General features: G+C 39.7%; 2 protein-coding genes across 3 annotated transcripts in view; one reads left to right on the top strand and one right to left on the bottom strand.

Moving 5' to 3' along the window:
- Positions 1–1252: 1252 nt before the first annotated feature.
- C3H6orf58 (chromosome 3 C6orf58 homolog) lies at positions 1253–11650 on the top strand. Its single transcript, XM_032443876.2, has 6 exons — positions 1253–1613; positions 3260–3337; positions 5936–6120; positions 7244–7377; positions 7800–8038; positions 11201–11650. Exons 1-6 carry the CDS (start codon positions 1286–1288, stop codon positions 11386–11388), a joined length of 1152 nt encoding a protein of 383 aa, XP_032299767.2. The 5' UTR covers positions 1253–1285; the 3' UTR covers positions 11389–11650.
- Positions 11651–17524: 5874 nt separating this feature from the next.
- The window catches only part of THEMIS (thymocyte selection associated), a 74251-nt gene continuing 67988 nt past the window's right edge, over positions 17525–23787 (bottom strand). The window contains exon 6 of one of the 2 annotated variants that reach the window (XM_015858581.3): positions 17525–22563. In XM_015858581.3, the coding sequence (XP_015714067.3) occupies positions 22133–22563 (431 nt within the window). In that variant the 3' untranslated portion in view covers positions 17525–22132. The remainder of the gene's footprint in view (positions 22564–23787) is intronic. The other variant, XM_085541678.1, reaches the window with a different exon arrangement.

Raw genomic sequence — 23787 nt, 5'->3', positions numbered from 1 at the left:
GGGACTGTAACTAGGAAGGTTGTTCTCCAGTCCACCCTCAAGTCTACAAGTCTATACCAATTTCCACTTTATTGAACTCTGATTGTTTTTCAATACCTCTATTTTTATTTTTTTTTCCCTTTTTCCTTAGTCGAGACAGAAATTAAAACCGATTGTTGAAAAGAATATGTTACTTACTAGAGAATCCCCCTAGTACACAGAAAAGATGGAAAATAATTTCAACTGAACTGCTACATTTCTTTAGGTCTACCATTGAAAGCTTGCGGCAAGTTTTGACTTGCTCTCATCCAATGTGCTGGTTTAAGCTATTTTAAGCACACAAAGCCTGAACAAAATTCACAAAATTACTTCAAAGAAAGTAAGCATTTGCAGTTTTTCTCACGTGAAAGCGTGACTACAGTGATAAGTACGTTTGCTTATTAGAGTTTTGAAACTGTTGCTTATCTGAGAACAAGCAGCTGAAGATTATACAATCCTGGAAGTAGGTGAGGTGAAGGTAGCTTGACAATTTCATTTATGTTGAAGTGTAACTAACTCAAACACCAATTTTATCAGTGTTTGCATTGCCTTTGGAGTCTACAAGATCATGGAGATTCAATAGGAGACTTTAGAACTTTATAATTACCATTTCCATAAAAAACAGATGGCAAAAATACAGCTAGCCAGGTACTGTACTGTCTAGAACAAGGCTTATTTGTCTCCTTCCAACACATGAGCAGTTTCAGAGATGTAGGAAGTTGTCCTAAAGCCAAAATAGAAAGATGCCTAAAGCTTATGTTACTGTTGCTCCTCGGGGACGCCCAGACCCTACTCAAATCCCTTTGTTTGGAGCCACTCAGTCCTAAACTCACCTACCTGCACCTATTTTAGAGATAAGATCTGTGATGTTGCTGTCTGCTTTTACCTGCTTTTAAGAGGAAGAAATAGGTAGGGAAAGGAAAACATGACAACTAGCAAGAAACAGGGACAGAAATGTTCATATTGCTATTGTACAAGCAGTATTGCAACATGGTGGATTTTTGGAAAATGTGGGTATATTTTGTGGGCAGCACGGATTTGAATATTTTCCTGTCATATTGATCCCACTTAAATATCTGCTGTTGGTCTTGGAGGATCGAAGCAGGAGAGTTAGTCACAGCTTGTTGACCTGGTGGTACCAGGTCAGGGTCACTGAAAAGAAGGAAGTGAGACAGAGACCTCTGCAGTCTGAGTCACCCAATTTGCCCAGCCCTCACCTTTCATGATAAAAGCCCTGCAACCACAAAGATCTTGGTCACAAACCTCCATGATGTGCCCCTACTTTTCCATAAAGACTCTTCTTCTCATAGTAGTTGTTGCCTTGAATCCAGCAGCTGCCACAGCACAGAGTGGCATGGATACCAATGGAGGAGATATCTATCCCCCACTGTGGGACTTTGCTCCTGAAGACCTTCTGGATTTCCCAGTTAAGGACAACAAAATTGTCATCAATCCTTGGAACTATCGAGAGCGACTGGGAGTGTATAAGAGTTTGCTAAAGGCTTCAGCTAAATATTTTATGGCATTTGGATCCCAAAATTCTGGCAACATTCTCTGGGGATTACCATTGCAGCATGGGTGGCAATTTCGTACAGGTATGAATTATGTCATTCAGTTACTAGAACAGACCAGCTTTGAGTCACTTTTTTACAAGGCTTCTGCCTTGCAAGACAACTACAGACTCAGATTGTGAATCTTGACATACAATGTTAAGCTGCCAATTTGAAAGAGAAATTTTCAATGAAGGAACTGTCCCACTTTCTTGAGAAATAACTATTTGACTTTCTAATAGGCAAATATATTACTAAACATAGAACTGGTCAGAACCCAGAGGGACATGCATGAACTTGTGCCTGGCAGTAAATCCTCCTTGCCTGGTGTAAGCAAATGTATCTGCTTGCCTTTTTTGTTGTTGTTTTTGTTTTTGCTCGTTAGTTGCAATCTGTAGCTTTTTGAGGTCATAGGTTTTTTTGAAGGTGTATATTTGCCTGGAAGAAAATGTAGAGACTGCAGTTGGTGGTGAAGGAAGACTGCCAACATTTAATCACAACTAACAGAAAATTAAATACTGTGTCAGAATAAAGAAAAGGCAGTAGAGCAAGTAGCAAAATTCATGAAGGCCACCAGCTGGCAAGCAGCAGCAAGAAGAATCTGGTTGGAGTTTAAGCAGGTTTTTTCCTCTTTTCTCTCTGCATATATAAGAAAATGAAAAGATAAAGGGGATGGGTGGTGCAGGAGAGCTGATTCTCTGTCCAGTCAGCTGGAGAGGATGATTAGGATAATCTGCATGCACGTGGTTCATGAACCTCTCTTCTTCTTGAGTAAAAAGTATTAACTAAACAGAACATTTGTTTGGGATTTTAAAGAATGTAATGAAGTTCTGATCTGACAGAATTGACAATATCTGTATTCAGCTGACTTACTAGAGGGAAGGTGATCTGCAGGGGAGGGATTGAGAGCATGTGGAACATCTTATGTCATTAAACCTTACTATGGTATTTTTACGTCATGTACTTAAAGCAGATTAACTGACTCCCTACATGACTATTTACCATGTGATATCCATAACGTAGTGCTTTAAGGATTTAGGCTACTCCTTTATGTCATGTGCAAAAGTGAAATATGTCTTACATGCTGTCACAAATAATTGTGAAATGTATGCACGTTTGTTACTGAACATATGCTTGAAAACTCTGCTAATCAGATACAACAACATTTGCATGCTTAGCTTAACAAGAAGGTAATGTTTGTATGCATCATTAAACTGAAAGGGATTCTGTATAATACAGCCCAATTAGGTGATACAATTACTAGCACACTTAATTTGTACTATTCTGGTCATTAAACAGCTCTCCTACAAAAGCAGACCTGCATCTACAGAAAATGATGCATCAGCTATGTATGTTTATGGCCGTATGCACATGTATATTTATATACCTATAAAAATATCATTGTCACTACCTACTTTCAGGCCTTTCCCTAAACTCTTAGAATACATTTACAGTGAGCAATAGATTTAACTGTAAAACACAGTCATATTACTATGTGGTGCGTGAAGTACTGACTGAGAAATTCAACTACTGTAGCAACAGTCGTTTATGAAGCAGAACAACAGCAACTGTTCTATTTCTCTTAGCAAAATTCTTCATGATTTACTGATATATAGAGATATATTCATCTCAATAGGATTTCTTGTGTAAAAAATTGAGAAATAATTGGTGTATTCTTTTATTTTGTTTAGGTAGATTAGCAGATCCTACCAATGGGACTTCCTGTGGCCACAGAAACCTGTGTATATCTGTGAGAAGTTGGTGGTCCTGTAAGTATACTCTATTACAGTGTTCTTCAAAATATGATTGGTGTCCTAGAAGGCAGTATTTTGGAACCATCTTCACATTAAGCAGTGTCAATAAAAAATAAAGTGATAAAATTTAGTGAAGGGCTGACCGTGAACTAACTCCACTGTGTGTGTTGCTGATATCACTCCTGGTAGGTGTAGTGGAGCACCTCATCCTCCTGTGGTACATAAGGTCTACTGCAAGGTTTTCTGCAAGAATGATGGGAGAAATTACAGCATGTGAGACAGCAAGTAGTAGGTTTTTAAACAGTAAGGAATATTCTGTCCTTTAGCTCGGAACTTTGCAGAAGAGGAAAGGATGTGATCTAGAATGCCACATGCATGTCAAGGGTATTTATTGCTTCGCAGGGCATTAATACTGGTAATTTTTACAGCCAGTGTCCTGTGAGGAAGTGGACTTCTTAAGCATCAGTGTATGGATAGATTTTTCATGGAGTTGATCTTAAAAAGACATTTATTTATTTTTTTCCTGAGTCCACAAATAAAACAAAAATAACAGTTAAATTTTCTCATTTGATAAATCAAAAATATGTTAATAGTTTTCTTACATCAAGGAAAACTGAGTAGCAAAAATGTGACCAATCTAAATAGAAGGATGCTTTTGTTTCCTTTATCCAAAAAGCTGAACAAACATATCATTTAAAAGCAAACAAATAAAACCACTAAAATTTTCCTTGTAATCAATTTGAGACAAAGTCTGTATTTTTAAGCTCTGCTCTGTGTTTTTTTATGAAACTGGAAGTCTGTCTCTTCTGGAAAGATTAGATTCTGTTTTGTTTTTTTTTTTTCAAAAAATGAAACTGACAGATAGGAGGGGAGAGAAAAATAGACAAGCCTGACTTACAGTCAGTATTTACATCTAAGTAAGTCAGTAAAATTATGAAAATCTCTTATATACATATATTTTATATATATATTTTAATATATATTTTCACTTTCCCTCTGTTGAAAAGGGAAAACCGCTCCCACTTTTTCCTCCACCTCATTTTCACCCCATCACTTCTGTCCCTCACTCCCTCCACTTCCCTACTATTCTGCCATGAGTGCACCTTTCCACAAGACCTGCTGCTTGGCTGCAGTGAATTGCTCTCTTTCTCCCCATCACACCAGTGCTTTATTGTGGAGGCTTCTGACAGTGAAATAACAATTGAATTCACATCTCCTCATGTGATCAAAGCTGCAAGCACAGAGTATATTAAAATGTAAATGTAGTGCTAAACCAAATTTCACTGTGATACTCAATCCAAGTTCAATTTGTGCCTGTGAGTTTAAATAACACTGTGTGCTCAGGAGAAGGTATCCCATGCAGTGACAAGCAAGAGGGTTAACTGCATAGACCTGTGCAGAGAACATTCCTGAAACAAAAATCAGATTTATGTTCAGTGTTTGCATTCCTGCTCTTCACTTACTTTTGAACATTGTAAGTCTGCATGATAGCACTTTTGTTGCCTCCAGGAAATGTATAATCTTGGCCTTGATTTACCCTATTGTAGCAGGAATACACAGAAAGTATTTCAGACTGCAGATAAATGCCTTATTGTTTGAAGGATGTAAGTGGTTTGGCCTGGTCTCCACGGCAACCCTCCCTGGCATGCATAGTCACACCAAGCTGGGAAGCTGAAGCCAGAAACTCACATTTAATATGTCCCAAGGTATAAGAAACCCTGCTTTAAGGACTGCTGCTGAAGAATGCCTGTCCTTTTGACCTAGAACTATATTCAGTGTATTCCGTTCTTGCACTGTTCTCTGTTGTCTGAGCTCCCCAAGAAGGTATAAATAAGTAATACATGCAAGTATATTTTAAAGAATTTAAGTGCATTCTGGTATGAAATCCAGATTTTAGCTTCTCTGGTGAAAATAATGAACAAAAAGAAGGACTTAGCTTAGTAATGACTCCCAGTGAGGCACTGACTTCTCATCACTTGGGGCCTCTGTTTTGCTCTCGTCCATGGCATCTCCTCTAGAATCCCTAGCCAGGCCCACATACAGGAGCTGTATCCCATTATTAGGATAAGGATACATAACAGGTTATAATGCTTTTGTGATTTTGGTCCTCACTGATGGAACCGTGTGCGAATATCTGGGTAATCCATGGCACTGAAATTAAGCATGAGCGAATGACCTCTTAATTTAGTGGCTCAGAGCTACCTACCCAACAAATCTAGGCTTTAGGCTGTTCTTTACTGGAAGTAATTAAAATTTATTTCTACAAGTAAGGACACAATCAAGAGGAGAATCTAAAATTGTCTTCCAAAATGAAGGACATTAAAAGTCATATGAATACTTTCATAGAAGATGTAGTCCAGTGCAGGCAGGAACTGAACTTGGCTTTTCTACATGCTTATGGCCAACATATGAATTAATACTGAAAGTTGTATCTGAATAAATACAGGTATTACTACTAGAGAATTTCAGTACGTACGTCCCACTGATGGACATAATTGTATCAGTGGCATTTTGAAATGCTTGTATTTGCTGTTGGAGAGGTTTCATTTCTCCATGTGGGAACTGTTTCTTTCCTGGCAGTTAAGGCCTCCTCCTTTCTGATTCTTATTGCAGGTATGAATTACTACCTGGCTATCATACCCTTTTTGGGTGCAGTGGAAGCTGGCCTTTTTGGAGAGTTGCAGTATGAAGTAGAAATGCTGCCACCAGAGGACCGAAGAGAGGATTTCTGCTATAGTGTTGGTGACTGCCATTCTCGCATCCCCAAGCTCATGGATGAGTGGAAGGCTTACTTTGAAGTAAAAATTTTACATTTTTAAAATACTAGAATATTTCTTTTTAAAAATCTTACTATAATTTGTTATATTTTGGTGGCTCAATTTACTTTCAGTAACAACTTGATAAAAAAAAACATGAGAAGTAGAAAAAGGGAAAGCATGACATAAAATGAACAAGAGATGAGAAGGACGGGATCCTTACAGGTTACTGATTCTTTTCCTTCTTTTCAAGCTAATTTTGTATTTTAGCACCTGTTCCTAGGGACTGTTTTGTTAACAGTTATACTTGCTTTCCCAATGTAAGCAATGCTAAAATATGCAGGTGAAATAGACTTTACTCTTGAGAAATGGTCCTGAGATGGTTTTATAGGGTCTTCTTATTCCTCTGAGCATCAAAAAAACCTGAAATTCAGGAAGATATTTTTTAAATACAACTACATACACTGTTTCCACCTCATTCAGTTGCTCTCTAGTCACAAAAATGACTTCTTTTGAAGTATTTCTTACTTCATAGGTTCAATAATGGTTTTTATAGATAATGATCAGAAAATTAGAAGCACCAGTAACTTGGCAATTGTAAGTAGAGGAACAGGTTTTAAGAACAAGTCTGGATTTGTTTTCTTTAGATTCTTTATACTAAACAGTATATTTAGGAAGTTATTGTAAATGATCACTTGGAAAACAGCCATAATGACAACAATTAAGGCTCATTTTCTTATTTTTAGAAAATTTTTAGCATTTGCGGCTGAAAGATTACAAACTGTTTTTCAAGAAATTCAGTATTTTAGCATAGAAACTTCCACGGCACTCAGATACAGGAGTCCACCAAATTATTGTGACAGAATATCTAAATTATGTGGGGAAAATGTTTGCTCTGTTGAATCTAAAGAATGGAAAATCCCATTAATTTCAGTCAGGATAGGAATTAATTTTAGAAAACTATATTAATAATGTCTCTCTATGTCAGATAGTACAGTTATTTACAAAGTAGAAGTAACACATTCTAACTACTCACAAGCAATTTTCTTTAGCTTGAAAACATTTTCTGTTGTGAAATATGTATGTAAGTGTGAAAAATGTATTGATTTCAAAACATCCTCTCATTTCCTCTCATTTCTCTGCCTTTTTCTCCTTATTGCTGTAGTATCTGCTGTCTACAGAGCAAAGAGCCACGATCCCGGGAAAGTCCTCCTCCTTTGTGATGGATGATGCTCTCCACCACATGTGGAAGGCACATGTTGCCTCCATTGCTTATGCACTGCCCAAATTCCGGGACAGGTATGGGAATGAGAAAGGTGGCCAGGGGAACTTCTCACCTCCATGCCTGTTTGTGAGGATAGTGCCTGAACAATGCCCATATGAGGCTCTGGGCTTTCCCTCTCTAGGAACATGAGATATCTGGCAAGAGATGAAGCCTTGGCACAACTGGTTGTGATAGGCAGGCAGGCTATGGGCTTACACAAGATGCTGATTCCTGTCTGGAAGCCAGGGCCCCAGCCAGGAGCTGTATCTAACCTGTCTAGAGATGGTTATGCCAGGTGAAGTTATACATAATGTGCTGCAGGAGGATTTGAGTCACTACTAAATTGATATTGCTCAGGATTTCATACTGACCAAAACTGATTTGGTATAAATGATAGATTACTGTGTCCTACTGTGGAATTCAATCATCTGATCATTTTTACTTTTATTTCTTACAGCTTAAAATATCTCGCTGATCCAGAAGCAAATTTTGGTGCAGACTGGGCTAATGGTGTAGATTTCATTGCAGCCACACATTTCTCTACAGATTTGCAGACCACAAACAACTTCCAGGCTTTCCTGCCCCAGAGGATGCTTGTTGAAAGCGATGTCCTTCCATTCATCAGTGACTTCAGTTCACAGCAAAACAGAGTTCTGCTATCACTGAGAGCTCTTAACAAAGCAAATCGATTAACAGGTATGAGCCCCTCCTGAAGAAGCCAGCTGACAATATGTGATGAGGATTTCACATAAGACAGAGCACATGTTCTTAGGAGCAGAAATTACTCTTTCTTTCTCCATTATTACCAAATAGTACTTATTTAGAAATAAGCACTAGCTTGCATTTCACCAGTTCAATCTGAAACCATCAAAGCTGTAAGTCGATCAGTTGAGGTCATTATAAAAAACAAACAAACAAAAAAGAGGGCAAAAGATCAAAACCAATGGTTTGTACATCCACAAGTATTCTGCTTGGTTGTTGTTTCTGTGGGTTGTGCTTTTGTTCTTGTTTTCCCTCTCAGTCTTTAGTCTTACAGAAAACATTACACAGAACTACAAAATTCACTTCTCCCAGCAAAATGCTGTTAGACAGCTTTAACTAAAATAAGTTCTGCATCACCATCCAGTGGTAAGAGATAGAATTACAATATGCTGATAGGAGGATACTGTTTATTTATTCTTCCTTTGTGAAAGGAATCTATTTTGAATATTTAAATGAAAACACAGTGTAAAGTTACACCAAAAAGATAGTATCCAGAGCTATAGTTCTTGCAGAACTATGAACATCCTCATACCGCAGAGTGTTTTCCTCACACATAATGTGAATGTTGCTTCATAATTTGAATAAGGATCATAACAGCTTTGTCATATGACTGGTAACCTATGGCACAGTTCAGGGATCCTTTTAAGAACTCTGTCCCCTGTGTGGTAGCCTATGCCATGGATCACAGAAACATAGGTTTCTTTACCAGTCTAGAATTCATCTCTCCATAGTGGGGACAGCAAGGAAACGCAGGACTTACAGGGTGGAAAGCAGGGCACCAGGGCAGATGAATGCAGAATTGGAGGGAGAGAGGAGAAGAGGCATGGAATTTGAAGGCAGTGGAGGGAATGAAAAGGGAGCAGTAAGATGTTCTATATGGGTGTAGCCATAAACAGTGAGGCCTCTATCTGAAATCCCTGGCTTTGGAGGCTGGAGATTCCCCTTACTCTGCTTTGAAGGGTTGAGCTTTGCTTTCATCTGAGGGTTATATGTAAGCTAGCTCAACCTGGTGATAGCTTTGCAGATCAGTAATGGGGCTTTAAACCATATTTGACTGTATTCAGCTTTGGACTGACAGCCTCAAAGAAGATCTGAAAGGCTAGAGCTTGTTACAGCATTCATGACAAAATGAGATATACTGTTTTGTTGAGCTGGATACTTCAAACTTTTAAACATATTCTGTGAGAAGTGTAGTCCTCTTCTCATTCTGCAAACAACAGCAGCTGAGTGTGGATTTCAGTACTTCATAGGATGGATTCCTGACTGGCCTGGAAGGAGATCTGATTTCTTGATTCAGTTTGCTTACCCTTCATTTCCTTAAAGCTGCCTCTAGCAGGGAGCTATATGAAGACAGTGCTGTATATACGGCCATGGTGGTTTCACAGTGGTGAGTAGTTTGTCACCACTGCACTGCTCTCTCATCCTCTCCTCTCAAAAGGACAGGAAGTGAAAATATGGCTAAAAAAGCTCATAAGTTGAGATGAGGACAGGGAGATCACTCACCAATTACAATCATGGACATTACAAACTCAGAGTAAGGGATGATGATGTAATTTACTGCCTATTGATAGCAGACTACAGCAGTGAGAACTAAACACAAAATGAAAATGCCTTCCTCTTCTACCTGTTACTCCCAAGCAGAGCAGGGGAATGGGGAATGAAGACTATGGTCAGTCCACAACATTCTGCCATATTCTGCTTCTTAACCTGGTCCATTGTGGACTTCTCTCCATGGCTGCAGCTCCAACCTGGGGCTGCCCCTGTGGGGGCTCTCCATGGGTTACACCTCCTTCAGGACTCATCTGCTGCTTTCCCATCGGCTCCTCCAAGGCTGCATGTGAAGATCTCCATATGGTGCCCATGGGCCGCAGGGAGTTGTCCTTTTCCACCAAGCTCCTCCTGAGCTGCAGGGAACCCCTGCTCCAGCCTGGAGCACCTCCTGCCCTCCCTCTGCACTTACCTTGGTGCCTGCAGAGATTTTTCTCACATTTCTCTCTCTTCTCTCTCAGCTGCTGTTGTGCAACAGTTCTTCCCTATCCTTAAATCTGCTCCCAGAAGCACAACCAGCATCTGTCATGGCTCATCTCTGGCAGCTGTGGGTCCCTTTTGGGCAGCTGGAGCCAGCTCTGGCCTGACATGGAGTAGTACTGGGCTCTGCTCTCAGAGGCCACCTTTCATACCCCCCTACCATAACCTTGCCACATAAATGCAATACAGATGCCTCTAAAATTTCTCCACTAGTGGACAGTCAGAAGCTTTACTTGCTGAGTGCTCTGCTCCTTGCAGATGTATGAGGGCACAAGGGTAGTAACCATTGCAGCTGAGGCCTCTCCCACTGCCCTCACTGGACTGACTGGAGCAGCCTAGGGACAACCTGTGCAGCCACACTGCTGCCTTACCTCCTCATCTCCCTTCTAAAATACAGTGGAAATTCAGCTCTTTATTGTTACCTTCTATAAACGAAAGAGTGTTGTGCGGGAGAATTATTAAATTCTTGGTTTTCTGGTAGATTCTTCTTTTGTCTCAGATTTTCTTGATGGCTCCCCTATACAACATAGAAATGAGCAGAGATGAGCAGGCAGTGAACGCTGTACAAACTGGCACTAAACAGGACTGGTCAGGTATGCTTCTTGGAGAATGACTGCTAATTGCCTGGATGAAAGCATAGGGGCCTTTTGTTTCTTTAGCTTGAGGCCTCAGGTAGGCAGAAAAGTAAATTCTTTGCTGATTAAGAGTAAAATCAGAGATGTGCATGACTGTAACCATTGCTTTGTAAGCTATGAAGCTATGTGCAATTCCAGAACAGGGCCCTGACGTGTGTTTTCAATCATTTAGATTTGCAACATTGGTGACAAGGGAACAAGCCAAGTTGTCTATCAATACAAAGGAACCTGAGCTGAATAAATGTCTGGTGTCTTCCTACATAGCTGTAAGCAATTACTACCCCATCGGCATGCTCCAGCCTTGTCTACATTTCACTATCCACAGGAGAGTGGTTAGGTATTTGCAGTCAGACGTGTGCTTCATCCCTTGTGTGCCTCGAGCTGCGTGTACTCCATGTTAATCTGACAGTGTCACATTGTGTTTCTTTCCTAGGAGGACTGCTGCTGAAGCTCTGGCAAAAGGCAATGTCTACTGAAGCAGCAAGAAAAATTGGCCGAAAACTGATTGAGGACTTGGCTTCCAGTCCGAGTTTTGACCCATTGGGAATATACAGTGATTTGAAAGGAGCTGATTTCACAGCACCCTCTTTCATGAGAAAAAGCAGTTCCAACACTGATTGATTTAATTTTTTAGCAGTTATGTATCTGGTAAACTGGTCTTGGTAATTTCTTACAGCAGGATTTCCTGAGTAGCCATGTGGGCATCTCTCTTATATTGAATCAATATTTTTATCCTTAATTTTTTTTGGTTTTTTTTAAATTAGCTCATTTGTTTAACTCGTTTCCTTATTAATAAAATGCCTTACAGAAAATCTGATTTTATTACTTTTTTAGACTTCATAAATGATGTATCATTATTGGAGATAAAATTGAAGGCAACTTATATTCAGTTTCAGACTGCTTTCTTTCCCCTGTATACAGTGATCCCAGCAGATGTGTACTCAGGTCCATGATGATCTAACTGATAATCTTCCAAAACTTTTCTTTGAGTTGTGATCCAAAGCCAGAGCTTTGACAGTTTCCTACTGAAGTTGCTGTTCCTACTGAGCAGCTGCAATTAAAGTTTTTAGGCCTTTAAAATTACATACTTCAGTACAGATGGATTCCTTCTTTAAGATGCTATGCAACAGGTAAGTGCTGCACCTGATGCTCAGGAGACAGCCCCAAGAGATCCCGAGCCCAATGTGCTTATTCTTCACAGCAATTAAGTGACTAACAGAATTTCTGGTATTTGATTTATTACACTGATTTCAATAAAGCATTGGTTTATCCATCAGTTTCTATGATTAGGTAGTTCATATAGCTGTGGAGTTATTTTCCCTTTTGTACATCAGATATGATTATTAAAGAATTAAGTTTGCATGGTGCATCATCACAATGTCTAGCAAAGTCAGATCCAGATGCTGATCACACTCTTCCAGACGACAGCACAATATGGAGAATTGATCATAAAAACTTGGCAACAGAAACTGAGGAAAACTGGAGCGAGGGCATGAAGGCAGAAGTTTCTCAGGAAGTCTGCTGACTTGGGTCCTCCACCCTTATAAATACTTTACCTGGTGAATGGGAATGGCTGGAGATGCCTTTCCAAGATGGGGAGCAGAGGATGGCAACACAGCCACTGCCTGCTGCATCTTGTCAGGTTACAGCTTGCACTGTATAATGAACAATATACTTCAAAATAACACAAGCTTTACACTCATGTCAAGCTTTAGACTCATGTAAGTGGCTTAGCTTAGGCACCATTTAAGGGCGACCCTGCCTCTTTCAGTCGTTCCTAGCATCTTGGTTGGTAACTGTGTCCCATAGACATCTCAGTACACTCTCATTTGGGGTGAGAGATGCATGTAACTCTTTCTCTTTGCTTCCTGACACAAGAACAAAACACAAGGATCCAAGATTTTCAGTGTATATCAGTGAAAAGCTCATCCTCTGGCTGTGCACAAGCTTTGCACTGAGGGGAGAGGAGGATGCTGCAGGTGGAGCCACAGCACACGGCATCTCAGAGCTTGCAAACAGCTCTGAGACAGGGAAGCAAGCCAGGCTGCCTGCAGCAAGGCTAAAATCACAGCATTTCCACACTCAGATGCCCTCTGCCACTCACCAGTCGGGTCCAGTGCAGTTTAGCTCCAGACAGCCCGAGCATCAACAGGAATTGGTGCTTCTCAGGGGTCTGCATACCCCAGTGGAAGTTCTGAGTTATTTTATGGATATCAAATAAATGAAAAGGAAAATATTTATCTTTTCTGGCCACTTTCCCAGTTCAATTGGTTCTTTCTCCCCAAACTGGCATGATATTTGCACTGTAAATGAAGAAATAGCCATCGAGATATTGAGCAGTTAAACACTGTTGTGTCCTTTGATGTCCCAGAACAAAGGTTTCAATTATTCATTGTCATTTTATGGATAAACTCTTAATGTACCATCATTAGCTAATGATTTTCAAAGGAAATAAGTTAATGAGGTCTAAGAAAATGCGGGAGTTTTTACCTTAATTACCTGGTTCATAGATCAGAGTAATTAGATTTCAACAGACTTTAGGTATAATCTAAAAGTAATTACTGCTGCTGCCAGCTGTTAAAGCATTAGATTAATTGTGCTCGAGAAAGTTTGAAAACAATTTTCAGTCTTTTCTGTGGTTAACTCAAGTTTTAACCTCAGGTGGGCTTTAAGAAAACAAACAAACAAACAAAAAACACAATAAAAAGAAAGAAACTTCTTACAAACTTGCAAACAGCTACACTTGAGGGGATATTTCTAAGAGATATTGCTTAAAAGACTAGTATTTTCTTAACTGAATTCATGACAACATTAGGAATTATGTCATTACTTTGAAAAAATACTATCTTTCTTAATAAGCCTTCAGGCATTGATGTATTTAAAACACTTTGCTTTAATACAGCATGCCCATCAGGTATAGGCTCTAGGAACTGGGCAGCAACTGAGCCTTGGAGACTGAGGCATATATAAAAGTTTAGACAAAGCATGGTTTGCTTTCCTGAGAGTAGAGCAGATGCAGAAAAACTGGAAACAAAACAGATGCATCCTTGTAAGAAAACATCTGGATGTCAGAAAGTAGGGAGAGAGAAAGTCAACAAGAGAAAGCAGTGAAAATGCAGCAGGATGAGAGAGCACTGGATAAGTCTGTATACAAAAGAGCTCACAAATGCTGAAAAAAAGCCAGAGGTGAAGCTATTGCTCTTGCCTAGGTGGTTGCAATTGGGAATACAGGTGTTGCATTTAAACCAGTCAAAAACTGGATGTGTGCATTAAAAAGTATTGTCCTGAATTGTCACATAATGGATGTATATTAAGGGTGAAGCAATCTCCCTTTTTGTTCAATAAAAGGAAAGGCACTTCTATCCCTTTTTTTTTTTTTTCCTTTTCTTTTTTTTTTTTTTTTTTTTAGAATAGGGACCTCTATTTTCTCAAAGCTATAAGCTGGTGGCTTTTAGACACAGAACTTGCAGGGCTGACATGCAAAGTTGTTAGCAAAAATGTAGAAAAGTATTTTTCTTTCAAGCAGTGGCTGGATTCTTGAATTTCACTTTCCCTATGGTCCCAAATCTGTGCAGAATGGTTTGTGCTCTTTTCCTTTCCAGCCAGTGTTTTCTAATACATAATTAAGTGCTTTTTGCTAGTGGGAAAGAGCACTTTCCTGTTAAGTATGGAAGAAGAGCAAAGATGTTCTTGCCCAGAGCAGCCTTTAACCCAGCAGTTAGCTGGCTCTGCTGGGAAGCAGAAGAGGTCGATTTGCAGCCTGCAAGACAGAAAACCTGGCATATGTCCTTTAATAGCTGATGCACAACAAGAAGATCCTCCTTTCTCCAGAACAAACTGTTTACTTACTTTTTCAGACCAGGTTATGTTATCTCCTCCTCTTGCCAGGGCATTCTTGGACATTCAGTTCTTGATGCTGAAGGAGGACACGTTCAAGATGAAAGCTCATTGTTACAATATTTCCCTTACCCCAACCCCACTGGCTCCATGAACAGCATATTTCTTATGCTTGATCTCATGCTGAGATTTTGTGTAGGGAACGCAAGGAGTAGGCACCCAGAAAAGGTCTGAAATCTAATTGAGATTAACTTCAAAAGAAAAATTCTGGCTTGATACTACCTCTTGCACTGCCATTTCATTTTAGCAGCAATGATGAACTGTCAAGTGCTTGCCTGTCTTTGTCTTATTGAAGTTTGCAGTATTTACAGCACATACCCACAAAGAAATATTGGCTGTTAATGCCTAAAAGAATGTTTTCAATGTGGTTAAAGAATGTGAATGTGCTTCTGGGTTGAATCTGAACTCACAAAACTTCTGTACTGCAGAGGAGACGAGATGGGCTGAGAGGTGTTTTGAGAATGGCTTTTAGCAGGGCAGGCCAGGAGCCTGGAAGAGCCTGGAGCCTGCAGAGCTGCCCACCTGCACCCACAGAATGGGGCACAGGTAGTCTTTCCATGTGTTGCTCAGAGGGTGAGGAGTGGAGAGAGAATGACATCAAGGCATTTTGTAAGGTATTTATACCTACTTAAAATATGATTCAAATATGATTCAATTTCTGTAGCATATTCATTTACAAAAATCATTTGTTGTTGGTGGTGGTTGTTTTTATTTTTTTTGTTTTTGTTTTTAACTGATTCAATCTTAGCAAAAATATCCAGGATGAAACTGTAATGAAAGTAAATCTTTGATGTCCCTTCCTTTTACAAACTATTTGTGTGACATTTGCAGGAAGAGATTGCAACAGGTACGGCTGAAGAGATCAAGGTCATATAAACCATCCTTGGGAACAGAGAAAGAGCAAAAGTAGAGAAGATCCCAAGTAATTCCCCACTGGCACCAGCCCCTCCAGCTTCCTCAGCCTGAGAATCATATGGGGTGTCCTAGGACACACAGAAACCCAAGGAAAGAGAGAGAAAACTTGTCAATGAGACGCATTACTGCCAAGAACACTCCCAGCACACAGGCGCTTTTGAAAAAGGAGGGGGGGAGGGGGGGGGAGAAAAAGCAACCACCTGCCACTAATATGTGAAGTAAAAACTGGAAAACTCTTTTTACTTCTGCATCTACCAGCTTTAACATGGCATCAAGGAGTTGTAAGTTAACAGGGTACAGGGGCATCAAAGTGAAAAACGTTGGGAAAACACTTGAGTAGACTTGGGAGAGGTATAAAAGTATCAGATGCATTAAGTGAAGAGATATCAAGAATAAACACGGGCTTCTTATTGGGAAGAGTGTCATAGATAAGCATTTGTTTGACACATTGTAGTTAAACAAAAGGGCTTTTGGCATTTAAAGAAGAATGCTGAGGGAAGATTCTTCTTATCTTAGCAGACACAAAGGCTGGATATATAAAAATGTGCATGTTGATCATCCAAACATAAAATGTCATCTCACTAAGGGCTTAGGCACACATGGAGTGCTGTGGAAGCAGATGCTCCTGAGCAGGCCTGTAGTGAGAGCACAGTGGAAATACTCCTTAGCATTAAAAGAGATAAGCCCTTAAGCTAACAGGTCTGTGCAAAAGCTTATGCCAATCTTCTGAAAAGCAAATATCTTATTATTTAAATACACTTGTATTTTCTTCAGGCATAGCGAATGCAGTCTGTGTTCACCTGAAAATGGCTTTCTCCTCTTCAGTGCAGTCTTCCTGAGCATCAGTGTCTGGGAATGAGAAACAGGTCCCTCAGGGGTCACAGTGACATTTCAGTGTTGTCAGACGTGTATTAGCAAGCATGTGGTCATCTGTACAATGTAAGGGAACTGCAGCACTGAACGAACACAAACCTTTTACTATACACACTTTCTTCATGCCTACCACCTCCTCTTCATTTTCCCCAGCAAGATTGTTTGTCATCTCTCCCACCAGTAATTTCATGCAAATATCACTGTGCCTCTGCATTATGGCAACTGAAAGGGCAGGCCAGTTCTCTTTCCTGTAACAGGATATGGTGTTAACTGATGTGTCTGAGGAAAGGATACTGAAGACATCTTTGCTAGTGTTGTAACTACAAAGTTCATAAAATCTGCCAGCTTTACTCACATGAATAAAACTCACTGAGCTTAATGAGCTTGGATATACAGGACAGGATTCTAGCACATGACAGAGGCAGCAGGATGAGATTCCTGATGTGACAGAATCTATGCAAAGAAGAGAAATTTCTCAGGAATAGTTTTAAAAGGAAGAAGCTGTGAAAAGGCTGATATGTTTTGATTGGTGTATTTTTATTTTTATTTTGTTGTTTCTCTTGTTTCTCTCTTTCTTTCCCTGCAGACTAGGTCCCAAATGCTATTATAGAATGTTTGAAAAGGTGCTGAGGTTTGTCAGTAAAATAGCTGTATCTCACAGTGTTCATAACTATCCTAACACCTAGGGCAGCTAATGAAAGCTTCGTTTTTTCTAGGTTCTCTCAGCCTCTTGTTGCATATCAGATACTCCAACCTCATAATCACCTTCATGATTCTTTGCTGGACTGTCTCCATTGTGCCTATATATCTCTTGCATTGGGAAACTCAGAACAGGACCCAACACTCCATGTGTTCTGTCAGAGCTGATCAGAGGGAAAGATCACCTCCCTCAACCTGCTGCTGACACAGTGCAGCAGAGAAGGCTGTTGGCTTTCATCTTTTCCCTTACAGCTACATAACTCAGGCTTCACACTATTCAAGGAAACAGAATCATGATAGCAATATCTCATACATTTCAGACATTTAACAGAGGACAATATTGCATTAAGCAGAGAAATAAAAGTCAGTAAAATATGCAACAAATAACTTTTATTTCCACACCAGTCTGCGTTAGCTGGCATAACAAACTGGGCTGTTTTGAACTGCTACAAAGAGAAATACAAACTTTTGTGCAAAACACTTGAAATGTATTTCAAACACCCACAAGCGATTTGCCAGCAAGTTATAAGATTTGTATGCACCTGCAAGCTCCCATGTTAACAAGTGGTATGCTAAATGCTATATGCTACATATGCATGGAATCAAAGCACTCTGAGCTATACACTTAATACTTAAATTGTAACTGATTTTAATGAGGATGAACATTTATCTTGAATAAATTAATGTAAGAAAATATTGAGAAATTCTAGATTAATTTGCATTAGTGAGAATTAATTATGCAGTGGAATTTTAATAGGAAAGTCTGAAGATGCTATGATGTCTGCTTGAAAAGTCTTCTTTAAAGTATATTATGGCATATTTTGTGAGTGTTTGCTTTTAAAATCATCAGTAGAACTAAAAATATGGTTTGTGTAGGCTTTTTGGACATGTTTTTTGTCTCCACCCTAAAACTGTCTGGGAAGTTTGACTGTTGTGCACAGCTGTCAGGCATTTCTGGATATGCCAGTCTGATCAAGCTGCTGGGAGTCTGGAAACTCTTGGTACATCAGCTGCATGTTTATACATCAGTTCTTAGTAATTTTCCCTGAAAGCTAAAGCACTGGCAGAGGTGTATGTGCTTTCTCATGATCTACCAAGTCTAGATACACAGCACTCACTGTATGCACACTGCCCAGAGACTGTGGGTGTCAGACTCAGGCTGTAGACATCCACACTGCCAGAACTTGAGGATTAGGTTCAGTGCCAGCCAAGGATGTAAAGAAGACTGTACCCACGCAGTTCATATGTGACTGTGCAGAGGGATCCCAGACAGGAATACAGCTGCTCCAACGCTAGTCCTGGTTACATGCTCTCTGCCAAGTGCACTGGGATGCTTACCCATGTAATCAGAAGACCTCACTGCTGCTGTTTGGCACTCACAGGGTGCAAAGAACGATCCCTCCTTCTGGGCCAACGGGTTTCTTTTAATCTCAGATTCTGTGCAAGTATTTGGCTCTTAATTTTAGTCTTCAGAAGTATAAATTAATTAAAGGGAAATCTTTCAAAGTGAACGGTTGTGCTGTTTTGACTTTCTGTTTGTTTGTTTGCTTGCTTAAAAAAAGAACAAATCCAAATAAAACATTCTGCTGCTCTTCCTGTACCCTTTTACCATTGGAGCAGTACTGTCCATCAGTATTTGAAGCAGAGAGACACCTTGCTCCAACTTCCGTCCTTTCTTACTAGCTGTGTTTTTGGCAAACTGCTGAAAATGTTGTCAAAATCTACAGCTCTCGTGTGATTCTAGATAAACCTGGAGGCGCTGTGAGAAATGTTTGGATGTTGTGCTGAGGCAGACAGTTTGGTGCGAAACATCGGTGATAGGTAGATGGTTGGACTGGATGGTCTTGAAGGTCTTTTGGAGATTCTATGATTCTATGAGATTAACTAAAGCTGTGCAAGGGGCTGTGGAAATGGCAATATCACCTAATTTAGGCACCCTCAGTCCTACTGAGAAACACTTCCCTCTGGGAGGAATGACATTGATTTCCATGGTGAATCACTTGTGGTACAACAGCACCACTTGTGCAACAAAGCATTGCTCATGATCAGAAACAGTGGCAGAGTCCTTCTGGTTGTAGTTCTGGGCCTTAACCTGCGGCATACACATCTGGATGAAGAAATGGGAGTTCATCTTACATAACCCTTCATTCCCTTCTCTATTACTCAGTTCTCAAAGCAAATTTAACCAAACCAAACTAACTAAATAAATAAAAATAAAAGGGATTTCCCTTTTGCATATACCCTACAGTGGTTGAGAAAATGAACTGGTATTTCAGGTACAATGGGAATGAAGAATTGGACTTGACATTATTATGACTATGTGAATTCATGAATAAATACGCACAGGAAGAACATTGTCCCTTCAAAGGGTCATGAGACATTGGTTGGTTTGACTTCTTATTCCAGATGAGTAAGCAGTTTAGTTTCTCAGGGGATTCTTACAGTTAAGTTGCAGCCTCATGTGCTCTTTATGAGACAAGAACAGCACTTTATATGCAGATTTTCTTGCTGTTGCAGTTGATTTTAATATGTGAATAATGTAGTTTACTACTTTTTAATACATTAATTTAATTCTCATTAATTAAATTAATTTCATAATTATTTTGCTTCAGATGTCTCTGAAAAACAACAAAATATCAGGGTGAAACAGGTAACCTTCACATTTGGCTTTAAAAATTATACAGGGAATGCAGGTGAAGGAGCTCTTGAGTCAAATTAATGGCTATGAATTAGGGGTTGCTAGTGCCATAAAATGGTTTGCCAGCACAATTACACTAGCATTCCCAAGACTACAGCAAAATTAAAGCTAATGTATGACTCTGTGTCCTCTGCACCTTAACATCATGCAACAGACTGTTGGGTGAGGAGACACAGTGCACTGTGGAGCTGTGTTCATTGTTTATCTCTAGCAGTCTCACATGAGATAATTTCGGGTTCTGGGTGATGGGGGTAGAGCTCTCTAGTCTTTTCAAGGAGGTGGACCATAAAAGGCCTGCTGATAAAGATTCAGACTGACCCTCTTTCTCAACCAGTTTGATTTTTGGCTCATTTTGATTTATTACTCTTAATTATTGTCTCACACTCCTTTTAATAATTTTGTTTCTCTTATCTCAATCTTTTTTTTTTTTCCCTCTTCCTTTCCAACCCCTTTCTCCTGAGGGGAGGGAGGGGTATTGCATGATTCATGCTTTAAACCATGGCACTCTGATACAGCTATGCCAGCAACTTTGTCGAAGTATGTGAAACTCAAACCAGAAAACTTTTCTTTTACCAACTCAGATTATGCAGTTTAGGGAAATACTTGACCTATGCAGTCAAAAGAGCTATTTAGTCTGTATAAGGTGTGACTCCACCAAATAGTCCTCCTGGTGTTCCTCCATCATTACTGCACCCATGAAGCCTATATGATGTTGCTGGTCTGAGAAATTCAGGAGGATACATCATCTTCAAAGTGATACTCCCAGAAGCTGTGCTCTAGTATGGGATAACAGAGCTGAAGGCCTGGAGGAAAGTTAATTAGTACTTAATAATCACAGAATCACATAATGAAAGAGTGATCAGAATTGGAAGGAATCCTTAAGTCCCCTACCACTGGCAAGGACATCTTCCACAAGATCCAGTTGACCAAAGCCACATTCAGTCTATCCTTGAACACCTCAGTGGATGGGGCATCCACAACTTATCCGGGCAAGCTGTTCCAGTGTCTCACCACCCTGCGGTTAACATTTAACAATATGCCAATGGGTCCGGAGAGTGGCAAGCAAGGCCTGTGCACTGGATGAACAGATATCAGAGCAACACCCTGTTTGCCACCTGCGAACCCTTCCTTCCTCCAGTAATCACAATTGATTTTTCCCTGGATAAAAAGCTTTAATTTGAATATTAAGGAAAAGTAAAAATACTAGGTAGTAGAGAAATTACCAAAAAATTAAACTTGACAGAATAGGATATGTCCCCAAATCAGTACTGAAAACTACTTAAAAGTAGAAAGACTTTCAGTGAGAACATACAACTTCAGTTACAGATTTGTATTCCTATCTTCAGCATCCCCAAGTCTGGAAAGTTTGCCTCAGCCCAGGGATACTAGGAAAGCAACTGCTATTTTGGAGGGGCACTGGTGTGAAAAGCCCAAAGAAATGTCTTAGGAAAACATCACTTAATTACATAATATGTATTTAATAAGTACAGAAGTAATGGAGGTGTGGTGGGGTCAGGATTGCTGGTTTTCATTTGTAGCACTGTCTTCAACTTGTCTTCTTCATGCAGGAACTTACATCTCAGTATAACCAAAGTAAGAAGTTCCACCTCAGTCTGTTTCATACAATTCCTTTTTTGAAAAGCTCTAATTTAAAACAGTAATAATAATATTAATAATAATAATAAATTTATTTAAACACAGCCATCTAAAATGTTTAGTTTGTGGCAGGAAGAAAACACAGATCTGTAGATCTTTTATGCTCTGCAGCATTTTCCTTCCCTTTTCTGCTTTTTGTCCCCCATTGAATAAGTGCCCAGTCTTTTTCATCTTTTTCAGCTGCAGCCATTCCTTTAGCAGCATTCATGTGAAGTTCAAATCTGGAAAGCAACATCATGAAACAGTTAATGGCAGTTGTTGCTATAGCAAGTTAAGGCATGTGTAGTCTAGTCCCTTGCTTAATTGCATACTGTTCTGGAGTGATGAGGTCATGTTACCATCATTGACCCCCTGGGCACATTTATTCTATCAAAATTAACATAGCAATGACCCGAGGCATATCTTCTTTCTTACTCCCTCTTGCTTTGAGTGAGGTCTAGCTATTACTAGTGCTATTCCAGCATACTTTGGTCTTTACTGTAGAAGAATTTTTTTTTTTTCTGACATTCATGAAAAACGACAAATAATGAATACTGGTTTTCTCATAGCATGCCTGACTACTGAGGATTGCTTTTGTATTTCTTTAAAACTCTTCTTCCTAATAAATATGTTCTGCAACAATTTGATTTACAGCCCCGCTTTAGATACTGAAAGGCCATTCTCAGGTCTTTCCTGAGCCTTTTCTTCTCCTGGCTGACCAGCCCCAACTCTTTCAGCCTGTCCTTGTAGGAGAGGTCTTCCATCCCTTGGATCACTTTTGTAACATCCCTTTAGATGGGCTCCAACAGATCTGTGTCTCTCCTGTACTGAGGACTCCACACCTGGATGCAGTACTCCAGGTGAGGTCTCACCAGAGCAGAGCAGGGGGGCAGGATCACCTCTCTCATCCTGCTGACCATGCTTCTCTTGTTGCAGCCGGGGATACAACTGGCAAAATCTGCTGTCTTGAAATGCTTTCCGTATGTGTTCAATTATGTTTTCATCCACATACTCATAGTCATTCTCTTCTTTCTGTTCCTTTTCACCTTCACACTTTCCAAGTGGCTTATTTGTTAGACCTGAGAAATCAACAAATAAGTAACTTTAAGGAAACTGAAGGCTCTGCACTTGTCCAGAAAAGAATGTACAGTTCATACAGACAACCACAAAAGTAAAAAACAGGAAAAAATGTTCATTTTTTTTTTTTAATATGTGCAGAGATCTAAAGTGAATTGTACATATTCCAAAACAACATTTGTAGCAGATCAAGAATGAAACCCAGCTAAGCATTTTCACTGTTTAAGAGTTCCTCTATCAGTTTTTGAGCAGTGCTTGTACCTCATGGTCTATGGGCAAATCAGATAATCAAAGAATCATAGAATCACCAGAGTTGGAAAATACCTCCAACATCATCTAGTCCAACCATTCACCTACCAACAGTATTTCTGACTAAACCACAACTAAACCCCACATCCCTCCTCTGGAACCACCATATTTTTTGGCACTTGAAGGAGTGGGAAAGAGATATACAGCAACAAGACAGGAGTTGCCCAGTTATGTCACAATGCCCCATGTTTAATGGAGCTGAGAGGGCACTGTGTTTCAAAAGCAAAAATTTCATGTGAAATGGTAAAACTGTGTGAAATACTGCTTTGGGAACAGCTGTTTCTATTTGGTTAATTTACTGCAACATGACCAGAAACAACTTGCAAATATGTACAAACCCTCGCAGGCTATTTGATCTCTCTGCAAGGCCATGCTTATCAAATACATCCTTCCTTACAGCACTGAGCTTCTCAAACAAAAATTCTCCCAAGCTGATTCTCAGGACTGTGTTCCCCTTTTCTGGTAAACCAGATGTATGGTTGTTCTTATCAGTTTGTTCTAAGACCCTCCACGGCTGAGGTGCCTCTTCCTGAGAAATGGACAGGACTCATTCTTTTCTGAAGTTCTGATTCACTCCTTCATAGAACTTTTAAGGCCAGAAATAACCAGCACATTAATCAAGCAGCTTCCTACCTGAACCAGGATACAACTTATCATGGACAGATTTGCTTTCAAGTACCCCTGCTTCTTCACAGGAATGACTAGATTAGGAACATAGTTCCAGATGTAGACATCAAATAGAAAGAAATATACCCTGTGGTGACAAATTCGATGAAGATCACACTCACAGCACTCACAAAAGTGGCCACTGTCTTCCTAACAAACTTTTCTAGGTTTGTGGTTCATTTTCAGGTTGGCTGTGTTTGTCATCATTAAAACTAAACTAATGAATAAAATGGGCACTGAGTGAATAAGCT

Source organism: Coturnix japonica, chromosome 3 (genome assembly GCF_054131305.1).
Source record: "Coturnix japonica strain WE chromosome 3, WE-NBRP24, whole genome shotgun sequence".
Taxonomy (NCBI): Eukaryota; Metazoa; Chordata; class Aves; order Galliformes; family Phasianidae; genus Coturnix; species Coturnix japonica.
Note: the sequence above shows the minus strand (reverse complement) of the source record. Positions and strands in the feature narration are given on the sequence as shown.